General features: G+C 26.8%; 1 protein-coding gene across 1 annotated transcript; it reads left to right on the top strand.

Moving 5' to 3' along the window:
• The first annotated feature begins 9,417 nt into the window (after positions 1–9,417).
• Positions 9,418–11,841, top strand: LOC132935746 (U-scoloptoxin(05)-Cw1a-like). The gene is made up of 3 exons (XM_061002360.1): positions 9,418–9,976; positions 10,065–10,220; positions 10,291–11,841. Exons 1-3 carry the CDS (start codon positions 9,913–9,915, stop codon positions 10,494–10,496), a joined length of 426 nt encoding a protein of 141 aa, XP_060858343.1. The 5' UTR covers positions 9,418–9,912; the 3' UTR covers positions 10,497–11,841.
• Positions 11,842–14,013: the final 2,172 nt, after the last annotated feature.

Consider the following 14,013-nt stretch of genomic DNA (forward strand, 5'->3'; position numbering starts at 1 on the left):
TCTACCATAATATAAACGTTGTACCTGTGTATATTACAAACCCTATTTGTAAATATAATAATAGTATAATACAAAATATTATTATTAATTGTGTAGCTACAGATTGGTAAATATAATATAGAAAACGGCATTCGATCATTAGTATATTATATAATACGGTTTGTTAATTATATAATCGACGGTAAAAAGAGACATACTTACAATAGTATATAATATTATTAACTACCTAGACCAATGCTTGAATTGAATAAGAGGAGACACGGTGGAACGGAGGGCCTATTATTTAAAAAAATATTTTAGCGTACCCCTACTACCTATATAATAATGCTAATCAATAAAATATTTGAATATTTGGGTATGCAAATTATTTTTATATTTTTACATCCTCCCACCTCATTTAATATTTTTCCGATTCAACACAGACTATATACGTAGGTACCTACTAAGTGCAATATTATTATATCAGATGAACTATAAAAAATGTTTTATTGGTGGTACAGCCTTTTTCTATTCTACTAGTCTACTCAAAAAATGAATTTAATAATAATATTATATACGTTTATAAATTATATTATAAACAGTTATTATTATTATCGAAATAATAATAATATAATCCATGTTCCGACCGAAGAACGCCAATTATTACAGCATTCTGAAATTAAATTGTTGAACATGTAACAATTTTTTAGAATACTCGAGTGTCGTCTGTCAAGATTTGTACGTTATAAATTGTTGAAAAACGATTTATAGGTTGTCGTGGTATGGTTGTAATAATACTTCAATCAAAACAAAAGTATACTATTATAGAAGTAGATATTTATTGATTATAGTATAGCGAAGTCGAGTGGCACAGGAGTACCCCGCCCCCCCCCCAAATAATAGTCTAGGGCTGGGGGTATTCAAAATGTCGATACCGATACCCGATATTTGTTTACTACCACAGTGTCAATATTATACTATCGGTTATACGGTGATTTCGGTGAATCTAAAACAATCTTTCCAACCCAGGAAAATGTAATATTTTTAAAAAAATTTTGTTTTATGTTTGTAATTAGTGTTTTTAAAAAAAAGGTCACGGCATTTTTTCAAATACTGTATTGGGAAGTGGGAGCGTTGACAGCAATAACATTAAATAAAAAAACTGCTAGTACTACAAACTGTTTTAGATGAGAGGTTCTTAACCTTTTTACAATCGTCATGGTCCAGCAGTTTCCACCATATTATAGTCAACAAACTAGGATTTATGTCCATAAACATTAAACCAGAAATAGATTTGGACCGGAACCCTTATTATATCGAGGGCAGGCATGAATACCAACGTTATTTTCGGTACCTAATAATATTTAGTCACCCATTCAGCACATCATTCATCTAGACTTTAAATACTTATAAGTTATAAGTGTTTAAAGTTATAACTTATAACAAATCAATTGCTCGCTCAAAGTTCGATTTTTAATTCTCGTAAAAATATTCTGGCTTGGATTATGAAACTAAAGAATAAAAATGTATGATGTCGTTCAAAAAAGTAAAAAACTCAAAGATATAATTGCTTTTAAAAATTATATGAAATGAAATATTTGCAAAACAGTTAAAACTTTTTGAAATAATCAGTGTTTACCTTTAAAATAATCACTACGTTACTATATACGTCTATACCTACATATTATGATGAATGTAAATAACACGTTGTATTAATAGTATTAAAAAACAAAATAAACAAAATATGCAATATTCAACAATATACGTATACCCTATACTGACTAAGCAGGTACCTATAACTAATATAAAAATCAACAAAGGTGGGCATTAACTTAACTAGTTATTTATTTTTGTTTTTAACTTATTAACTTATTCAGTTTAAATGTTTATTGTTGTAACTTAACTTTTTATAGTTAATTATCATTGTCGTGCAGTTAAGTTAATTTTCTTTTCGATTCATGCGTAATCAACTACACAATACCGATTCGTCGACTCTTTTCGATTTTGGTCATTTATTTTCGAATTATATATTATAATAATCTAATTTTTACATAGCGTGTTAAACGTCTTGGTAAATGTATGAGTATACCAAATACTATAGCAGTTTATGACTTAAAAATATTGTACCTTGAAAAAAATTAACTTTTTTTTAACTGAGATAAGTTAATTTTATTTTCTATCTTAACTTTAAACTTATCTAGTTAAATTTTATTTTTTGTAAGCTTTTAACTAAACTGAAAGCAATTTAATTGAATTAACTCAACTTGCAAGCAGTTAATTATTTTCATTAACTTGCTCACCTTTAAAAATCAATAAATGAAGAATACCAATTTCTCCATACATATGTACCTATATATTGTTATATAAATATTTTATTAAGCAAATGGTAACGACATTTTTTTTTTTAGTATCTATATTATTATAAAAACATAAATTATAGATAATATTATTTGCAAGTTGTATAATATTCTTATATTAAAAACAATATTATAATATATATGACATATGTGTATAACATATGTGTACGTTAGAATCGGTCCTTCTTTTTCAAAGACATGAACTGTGTTCCAAATTTTGTTTTTTTTTTCGCAATTAGTTTGATCGTATAATATTATACTATTATAATACACTATATCTATATATTATATATAAATATCATATTGTATTGAACATTATTACGGTTAAGAAATAATAAATTATGCGTACATGCATAATGTAATAAAAAACACGTATACCCTACTGACTTAGTAGGTACCTATAACTTACAAATATAAAAAATCAATAAATGTAGAATACAGTATACATGTATGGGTACGTACCAAAATATTTAACTAAATAAATTCTACTAATTTCGCCCTTAACTATAGTTTAACTCATTAGTCATTACTCATTATTGCCAATACTATAACCCTCTCACAGTTCCACATCACTACCTATATAATATGGATTATAGATCCTATCAAAAAATCGATAAAAACAATGATTTAAATGCGTTGAAATTGAAATCAGTGTAACAATTCTATTTTTAGATTTTAGATTTTTTTTTCAATTAACGGTAAAAAATATAAATGCACATTTTGATAATTTAGTAAGTATACTTAAAAACGATTCAGAATAGATTGAGTATTATCTTTAGACGTAATCATGAGACGTGGCTTTAAAAAAAAAAACCATAAGTTTAAATGGTTATCAACAAATTCATTCATTAGGTAAATCAAATACCTATATCATTTTGCTTATCTATATTATTTTATGTTAAAATGACCTTTATTTTTTAACTAGCTGTAAAAAAAATATAATATTAACATTTAACTCAATGGAACTAATAATTAAATATTATGATCAATAAATAAAACTAATTGGCCTATAGTGATAATGTTAAAATATTTTTAAATAATTTAAGAAATTCCTTTGAAACTTGGCGTTTAAATGGACAATGGTAGATACCACGCTTATAACTTCTAAGTGGCAATATCAATATTAATATAATTGAATTCAATGCATTAATAATGAGTAATGACTATCCTAATTTATTAGCTTTTTGTGGGTTAATCTATTGCGTTAAAAATTACACGAGCATTTTCAATGATTTTAAATCTTGTTTGAATCATATTATATTTGTTAAGCAGCGAGTTATACTGAAAATATTAATCCATACATATAGGTATGTAAAACCAATTATTTTCCAACAATAATTAATATAAATTTCCCAAATCTAAGTAATAATGATAATTATTGTGATAACATGTATAAAACAAGCACAAAAAAAATTCTAAATTTTAATTACATGAGTTCCTTAGCAAAGACTGAAAATTGGACTGTGATTTTATCTAACAAAGATATTGATCAATTTTATGATAAAATTAATGAAATCATTGAGGCTTCTTCTACATAGGTACCGTAAGTACTTCAGGCAAAATTAAACAAAAAACAAATCATTTTACTGACATTTTGAATAGTGAAGGAAACCTTATAGTAAATAATGAAGATAATAATATAGCAAATGAGCTTAATTCTTTTTTTTGTTGAAGGTTAGGTTAGGCCTAGGAAGTATCATTGAAAATAGCATTTATGAGAACCGTTTTGAGAAGTTAGTAAATTAATGAATTTATATTATTAATAAATTAATTTATTCAATTAATTGCCATATTAACAATTATATTTTCTTAACTCCTTTAATACAACTATGGAAATACAGATTTACCTAATAAAAATTAAACACTTGACATCCCACGTCACAAAATAATTAACAAATGCATTATTAAAAAATACTTTTTCAACTATCTCTTATCCCCTATCAATAATATTTAACAATTCAATTTCCTTTGGCAAATATCCATTTTCTTTTAAAAATTGTGGAATATTGGCTATTAACAAATCAGGTGATAAGAGTATTAGTTCTAATTATAGACCGGCTTATTATATATTATTATATAGATAGACTTTTTCCAAAATATTTGAAAAATGCATTAAAGTTCAAGTGTTAGGGAATTTTTATAAAATAACCATTTTTTTCGAATAATCAATATTATGAATTCATCGCTGGTAAATCAACCGAAGATGTTCATTTTATAGCAAATAATTTTATTTTAGACTCCTTAAGAATTTTTCTAGACTTTAAAAAAGCCTAGTAAAAACTAATGTAAATCCTCCTGTATAGAAGGGGAGACATGCATTTTTGTTTTCACGATCTCTATATACCTAGTTTAAATATTAGGGGTCCAATTGTCCTAAATTCCATCTCTTATTCGCTTCAAAATAAATTCCATTGATACAAGAGATTCAAAACCTTTTTACTAATAATTAATGTTATCCAATTAAAACTATATTTTTAGCTGTTCAGCTAATATTTTAATGACTGGACTGCAGTAATAACTTAACGAATTAAATATTTATTCAAAATTTAAATTGGATTACTAGAAGTCTAGAAGCATGTAGAATGTTAAATTTTCGCCAGCCTATTGGCGTTATTCATTGTCTCGTACTCGCGTGAGTACAAAAATATTTTCTAGGTATCTACGATGACAAAGAATGCAAAGAACTCTTTAAAATATCTTAGATTTAAACTTCAAATCGCTTTTACTCGAAACTATGAATTTTGACCATTTTGTGTTTTGGCAATATTGTTCTAGAGTGCAATATGTGCATGCGCGTACGTGTGCTATAGAATGTAGTTGCCTCGTCCGCCCGCAGCCGAGTCATTAGAAATCCACACACTGTACACTCATATTAATAAATAATAATCATTTACGACCTTTACACAACGATCTCGGGTGGCGTAAAAGAGATTGCCTAAATGTGGCCCCTTAAACAATAGCCACTAAGGAGCCCCCTTAACTGTTTTTAAGTCTTATATTAATATGTTACAACTTACAACTTGTTAGTACCTACCTGGATGATACTTGTAAAAAAAATCCTAGGTATGTTCAGTGTGGTAATTGTATAATTATAATTGGAAAGTCACTGGTCACTAACACTAGTTATGGTTATTAGGTATATAAGTATAAGTATTATAGTACATTTTTTTATGTAATATATTAAATATGACTTATCCCTCTTACCATATATACCGATTAATAAACCTACGTATAGATATAGGCATTCAGACAGTTGCAAAGTTTTAATTACTGTTTTCGTATTTTAGATTCCAATCATAGCGAAAGACTGTAATGATTTTACAATGATGTGTGTTTTTTTTCCTGTAGATCATCAACTTTTGGGACAAAAAATTGCTCAGATTTTCTGTATCAGCATCTTTTCTGATAGAAATGTGAATCTAGTTAGTGAGATTTAAGTTGAAAATTTGCAGTAAATTTCAAAAGCGTCATAAAAAAAACGAAACAAAAATTAAGGAAAATGCGAATTTTTAGTTCAAAAGCCAGAAAATGTGCAAATTATTTTTCAGTTAGAAATGCATAAAAGTTTTTTTGTCATAGGCGACATTAGCAAAAATGTTAATAGAAGAATACTCACACATATGTGATATTTCTACCTTAAACAAAAAAAAAGTTTATTAGAAAGTTCAATTTTTATTAATTTTCTGTTTTAAATATGAAATTTGATTATGTACAAAGTGGTTCACAATACATGCTCACCCCTTTTTTCCTCAATAATGCAGTTATTTTCAAAATCTGACTTTGAATTTTTAAATACCTACCTATATTTTAAACCATATTTTAAAATTCCTGAGATTTTCTGTACAACTTAAGGAAGGTCCAGTGGAGATATACAAACTTTTGTTTTTCAACTGAGAACACCCCTATTCAACTATAAATTATATTATAGATAATAACAGTGCATCTATAAGATTTTGTTACTAGTTTAAATACTAGATCCAATTTCACGTCTATTTTATATTAATGCAAAATAGTTTTTAAGGACTATTATCCTTAGTACAAACATTTAATAACTAAGAAACTACTCGTTCGAATTTTGAATTAGGTACAACAACATTACAAAAAAAATGATCCACTAAAAAATTTAGGTACAGTAAAAAAAAGTGGGTTCTTATTTAAAAAAACAGATGTTTGTATCGCCACAAGACTTCTTAAGTAGTACAAAATATATTTGTTTTACTAATTCAGATTATAATTATTTTTTATTTTTATCAGTAAATTTAATTGAAAGGTTCTTGATATTTTTTTTAGCACGACAATTAATAAGTAGTTGAGTCAGTTTGGTTGCCTATACTATTTGAAAATTGTGCGCTAGGTATTCATATCAAGACGTAAGATGTAACTATTTGTAATCTGTGATTACAATGTTATCATCATTATTCCGATAGCCGATAGGTATATGTACTTAAACAGCTTAAGTTACTTAAATAGTTCTATTTAGTAACAAGACTAGGTCTGCATACGTGCTACCAGCAAAAATGGTATACATAACAATACAGTTTTATCGACACTTTTATAAGCTAATACAATTAATATTTGTAGCAATTTGTGAGGATTTTGATTGATCATACGGGGATTTTGTCCCAATATTTAATTTTGTTATCTGACATTTTGTATACCTATAGTTGGTTCAAAAGACTTACTGTCACCATGAAAATATTTTTTTTATTAAAAATTATGTTTTTGACATTAAATCAACATAATATTTACCTTCAATTTTTATGTTGGTTATCTAGGTAGGTACTTAATGTTATTTTTTTATTAATAGCTATCCAATATTAATGTTAGTGTTTATAATTGGTGTTTATGTGGGTTTACTCATTTATAATATTTATTAGTTATTGTAACTATTTAAAGTGTTCTTGTTTGCTTGGAATTTTGGGTTGTAACAATTTTGTAATTTATATTCCAGCTGAGTAACGATAACATTTTATTTTCACAGAAAATAGCTTGAATTTATCCGTGATCCATTATATATGACAGAATTTATTAGCGATGGCAGTTTCCTATCTTTTCCAAAAATCAACACTAAGATGAAGTGACACTGTGACAGTCGTTTGTATTGACGTCGAAGAGATTACGACGGTCTTGACGGTGACACAACAGCTAAAAGAGTTTGCAGAACAATTTATAAACAGTTTTCACGTCATTGAAATTCGATTTGACATACTCACAATATTGATTAGATTATTTATTGAAAATATATTTTGATATGCATAGTAATTTTTGTTGAATAAGAGAAAAAAAGGTCGAAAGACCGTTCTCGAATAAACGAAATAATATAGAAATAATTCCTTATCGTTTTCTAAATTATTTTTACCAAATTTGGTCAACTGATACATTGTAATAAAAATCTATCAATTTATCACACGCTCGCGAACACACATATTTTATTACACGCCGTTTTTATTACAATATTGTATCTATATAATCTTCTCAGCTCCTAAAAATAGTTGGCAGTCATTCAGAAGGCGTCTATATAAATTGTATGTGAAACTTGTTTTGCACGATACAGAAAATAATGATATTTTTGTCGTAGTTTCATTATTTTTCACATTTTTGGATGTCATTAATATATAAAAAGTTACTAAAGTTTGAATTAAAAATAAAAATACTCGATTTCTGTATAAATGATATAAATAAATACTGATGTATGCCGACTGCCTGTGATACAGCTGATGATTGTGGTTTTTAATAAAATGTAGAAGAAAAAAAAATTACAGTGTAGGTATTTCCATTTTAAAATAAGCAATAATTATAAAAGTGTAAAAAGTTGCTTGACGAGAAGGTACTTAGGTTTCAACGGCTATAGCTAAGTGGTGTTCTCATTCTATTGTCCTGTCCTGGACCGGAGCTCGTAGCACTCATCGTGTCCAAAGGAATTTGTCATTGCGACTGTTGTCGTGTTAGGTTGTTGTTCTCGTTAAAATGCGGATAGCTGGGTTCGCGATTGTGAATATTAATCAGTGAATACTAGTTAATATCGTTTAGCTTAAAGAACTTTACTATGGCCATGACTTTTCAGAAGCCTGCGCATAACTATTTTATGGTTTCGCAGATTTTTTGGATTCGTGGAATTGTGACCATCCGATGTTGTTTTGGCAATAGCCAAGATACTTATTACACTGCCGTATGGTTTCTAATAATTCGTAGGTAACATAACATAGGCTACATAACATCTGATGTTAGCATGCTTTTAGGATTTCGTAGCCTGCGACAATACTATGACTGCCATAGTTGTTTGAGCCCGTAAATATCTTTATGTATAATCACCAAACAATAAAGATGAGCTCTCAAAAAACCTTTGAGGCTGCCCCATGTGCAGGTCTCCTCAGCCCTCAAGTGCCTATTGAGAAAGGCTGTTTTTACATCAAGCTGACACGTCATGTAGGTACCTACAATTGTACAATTTAAATTTTGATGACTAGCAACACATAACAATATTATTATTGTGATTATGTTTGCTATAGGGGCATAAGCTTCATTTTAATCAAAGCCTAGTTGTCTAGTCAACCTTTTGCAACTAACCTTGCTTTGTATCGTCTTTTGTCACCTTCAGTTTTCAATCTATATACCCATCTAGCTTTAACCATTTTCTTTTCCTCGGGTGATTTTCTGTCTTTGTCTAACACACGCGCAACTTAGTATTTTGGACGTGTTTTTTGCCAAACATAGTAATTGATCTTATGAAGCGATAAGAATTCTAAAAACAGATTTGAATTTCTCTACTTGAAATCGTCTTTCTCATATCTTTGATATTATCCCCCACGTTCCTAAAAACGTTATATTAAAATAGAGTAATTAAACATTTACGTATTTCAATTTTTGGAGAACTTAAAATCAAAAAATCAAAAATGTGGGAAAGACGATTTCAAGTTAACTTGAAGAAAAATTCAAATCTTTTTTTAGAATTATTATCGCTTCATAAGATGAATTACTATGTTTGGCAAAAAACACGTCCAAAATACTAAGTTGCGCGTGTGTTAGACAAAGACAGAAAATCACCCGAGGAAAAGAAAATGGTTAAAGCTAGGGGGTATGTCGATTGAAAACTAAAGGTGACAAAAGACGATACAATAGTGTGTTTGGCAAAAAACCCGTCTAAAATCCTATATCCACCTGTATTTGAATCACGAATTTTGTAAGATTTGTGATTTTAATTAACTATTCTTCCATTGGTACTGACCGTCTTTTCCATGACTTTATCATACAATACATTGTCTTGGAGATTACCTTCTTAATGTTTTCTTTTGTCTCTCAATTTTTATGGGAATTGGTACCTTTTTGTTTTTTTTTTGTTTCTTTGTTACCTATTTATTCTCACTTTTAGTTTTACCTAAAGATACCTAAATTTTTCTATACTGTTGTAGGTATATATAGTTCAAGAATTTACTTTTTAGTACTTATATTCAATGGTAGTTGAATAGATCTAACCAAAACCATATAAGTACCTATTTAAAATTTTGGTTTTTGACATTTGAAAACTGTTTACGTTGTGTTAAAATTATATTTTTGTATTTGATTTTATTTTTAAATTATGGTTAATCCAAATACATTTTTTCTATTAGTTCTTATCGCATTTATTTCCACCATAAGGACTGGTAAATATTACACTGAATATTTTAAGGCTTGTTAGATTTAATGTGTGGTATTAAACACAATATGAACAATTTTTTTATTGTTGTCCAGCTGTATGTATATCATGTTTTCAATGCAACAGTACCGACATCAACCATCAATTTCTTTGTACAGAAAATATGGAAGATTCAGACAGCCTACGTCCCCAACCCTGTACAAGTATTAACGATGCCGCTTATTGTGTGACACAGATAGGCCTACACAGAGGTAACTATGATCTTATTATTTTGTAAAAAAATATTATTTGATAATTGATTGTAATTTTTATTTATTATAGGAGGACTCGGAGTTACTCGTTACTGTTCATCTCATAATTTAGGAAATTACTGCAAATATCTTAAACGGCCAGGTGATGTAGTAGAATATCGAACATGTATTTATACTTGTGATTCTGATGGCTGTAATGGTCCAAGGGAACTAAAGTTATTTAGATATTTAAAAAATCTATCTATTATTCAGTGGTTTAGAAATCTGTCATTTTAGACATTATTACAATAACAGTACCAGAATAATCTTATTTATACTGATATGAGTAGGTTACTTATAGTACATTTTAACTATCATAATTGTTATTCATTATTTTATATAAATTGATTATAGATGCTCAAATGCATTCTACAATTTTAAATATTCTACCTCTTGATATTCATATATTTTAAAATAAGCACATATAGTTGTGAAAAACAAACATTACTTACATTTGGTATGATCTGATCAAATATATATTATACATTATAATAATAAGTCACATCCATTTAATGAAAAAAAATCCATATTGTGAATAATACATTTTTTTTTAAAAAAATAATAAGGATAAAATTTCATGAAATGGATGTCCACATTGTCTAATTTATTTGCCATTTTCAGAATCCCAAAACTGCAATATATTATTAATCAAATAAAATAATTATTAATTTTACACATTATATTATTAATATTAGAACTAATTTATTTTTACTTTTATCTAGAAAATAAGTCTTAAGTTTAATTTAATTATTTTTATTTGTTATTAAGTAATTTTTAAATTATTTCTTTCAAAAGATCAAAAATGAATTTAACCAATAATACTTTATACTAAAATTTTATTTATTATTGCATTTTTGTTTTCATTTATTATTATGTTTAAAGGAACCATTCAGAACTCTATTCATTTTATAGTAATTTTTAGCTATATAGCAATAAAATGTAAAAAAAAAATTATCATTTGTATTAATATTGTCATGCAGTTATAGTATTTTGCAATAGTGATGAATAAATCTATTAATAATTTTCATAATGTCAAAAAATATTTATTTAATAAAATGTTATCCATATATAATGTACAGAACGACTATCCATTTCATAAAAGTAACCAATCATATTGTGTAAAAAATGTATTATTACACAATATGGTTTCATGAAGTGTGGATATTCACTTTATGAAAAGAACAATTCCATTAAGGAAATTTTAACAGTATATTATATTATTTGTTATGAATAACATTTTTATAACATTACAAATTATATACAAATGTCAAATTCAGAAATACATTTATCTTATATTTCTTTTTCTTTTTTAGGAATTTGAAATAATATTAATAATAATAATAATTTATTGTTAATAGTCGTAATAGTTTATGATAGTTCTTTTATTTAATTTGTTCAAATTAAAATAAGGATAGATATATACATTTTATACATTTATGTTAGTTCATCATTAGAAATAATAATTTTTATATGCATATTGTAATAAATAATAATGTAATACAACCAATCCATCCAATTGTGTGATTGAACCAAATTAAAGTTTATATTACATTTTAAATTAACCATGTATTTTTATACTGTTGTATCATTAAATTAAATTATATGATTTTTTTTATCAACTAAAATGTACATTTTTCTCTATCTTTTACTATCTTATTCTAAAGAGTCCAAAAAAAATCAGTATCCAAAGTTATTAATCTTTCATTATCTTAACTCCTTATGGATAAGCTATCTTTAAAATTGAAATATATTAGACCTCCAGTGTAACATGAATCTGATGTTTGGGTATCTTGATTGAGTTTGAAGTACAACCATGTATTTTTTCATCATTTTTCATAATACAGTATCTATTGATGTCATGTTAATCTGAATAAAATATCTATAATAAAAATAAAAATATACTTAATTATTTAATTTATTCCATAATTTTAACTATAACAACTAAAAATATTCTTAACAAAGTTAAAAGTTATAATATATCAAACCTCATTTAAATATTTACTTTTAGATTCTGTAAGGAAAATTGAAAAACATTTTTTTTTTTTTATATATTAAGTCTTGCACCATAAATTATAATATTAAAAAAAAATGTTTGCCTTTGTTATTAAAAATATAATTGCTATCCTTGAATACATAGGTACTACGTAAGTATGTAACTCTGTTTAATAATATTATTTATGTTCTTACTTGAACATAACCAAAATGAAGTCTTGGTTTTAATACTTCCACTTGGCATTTTTCATTATTAAATAATTAGTGTTGTTTAGATTTATTGATATTGATTATTCAAAGATATTGGGGTAAGTCTCTAAAATCACTATCACTATGATCAAAAAATACAATAAAATTTAAGTTTAACTTAAAAATTTGATTCATTTTTAACACATTAATCATAACATTTCACATATACTGGGTAGTACCACCTAACCCCCTAACCTAACCACCTAATACGTAAACTTAAAGGTATAGTAGGTAATAATTTTCTTTTTTTTTTAACATAAAGAACATTATTATGGCTTTAACATAAAAGCTAGATATATTGTGCCCTTGACTTTTTTTAAATCTATTAATGACTAATATTATTTTAAATTATATGCTACCATTATAATATATTGAAATAAACCGATTTCCTTTAATTAATGGTCATCGTTTATCCCATCTTAATCTCCATTTAAGATTTTTAAAACAGTAATTTTGATTTTTTTGATAAATTATAAAATATAGGTCTAAAATTAGTAAAATTAAAATTATAATAGCTATTTTGTTTTTTGTAACCAATAGCAGCCCTATAATAAACAAAAAAATACAAAAAAAAAATAATATTACGCCATTGGTGTATTTTTAACTTATATTTTGTTGGACAGGTGGTGGCACTGTTGTATTTTACATTCATCTTAATTTCTTACTTTTCCAGCGGAATTTCCTAAATTTTTCTTTCTTACAAGTCTTATCCTGACAATTACGAACATAAAAAAAAATAAATTTAGCCAGAATTAAGAGAATGTCAGCGCACTATTTGTTTTCTCTCTCTGGCCCACGCGCAACATAGACAAAACGCATTTACGCAGAATCATTTTTTCTATGTTAAAGAAATCTCAGAGTAAAATCACCCATTGTAAAAAAGAGAGAGAATAATATTTTTGAGGGAATGACATATCAATTTGTCTAAATATTGTCTCAGAACAATTTAAATATAATTTAAATTTACAACATTTTTTTTGTTTATTTTGAATGTTAAATACAAAGTCAAACAACAATACAATATAAAACCGATATGTTATTCTCTCAAAAATATTATTCTCTATCATTTTTGTAATGGTTGATGTTACTCTAAGATAACATAAAAACATAGAAAAAATGATTCTGTGTTAATGCATTCTATGTGGCACATAGGTCAGAGAGAGAAAACAAATAGTGCACTGACATCCTCTTAAACAGAATTTGATTTTTATTAATATATAATATATTATATTATATAGAAGATAATTATTATTATATTATTACCTATAGTCGGGGACACGAAAAGTGGCGTGTGACCTCGACTGTACCCCAACCCACACCCGGCCTACGGTCGGTGGTTCTCAACATGCGGCGTATTTCGCGCGCGCAGCGTAACATTTTGTGCATTGTACACATCATAAAAAAAATAAGGTTACTGTTTTTATTCTATGGCTTTCAGGTTGTTTGTTGCATAGACCTGTTATATAGGTCTATGGTTTGTTGCAGCTGTTATTTTCCCTTGCATTGTGTGGGG

Source organism: Metopolophium dirhodum, chromosome 1, assembly GCF_019925205.1.
Source record: "Metopolophium dirhodum isolate CAU chromosome 1, ASM1992520v1, whole genome shotgun sequence".
Classification (NCBI taxonomy): domain Eukaryota; kingdom Metazoa; phylum Arthropoda; class Insecta; order Hemiptera; family Aphididae; genus Metopolophium; species Metopolophium dirhodum.

Coding starts and splice junctions, on each gene's coding strand:
- LOC132935746 (XM_061002360.1), top strand. CDS start 9,913: ATGGTTAATCCAAATACATTTTTTCTATTAGTTCTTATCGCATTTATT. Junction 9,977..10,064: donor TATTTCCACCATAAGGACTG/GTAAATATTACA, acceptor ATTGTTGTCCAG/CTGTATGTATATCATGTTTT. Junction 10,221..10,290: donor ACAGATAGGCCTACACAGAG/GTAACTATGATC, acceptor TATTTATTATAG/GAGGACTCGGAGTTACTCGT.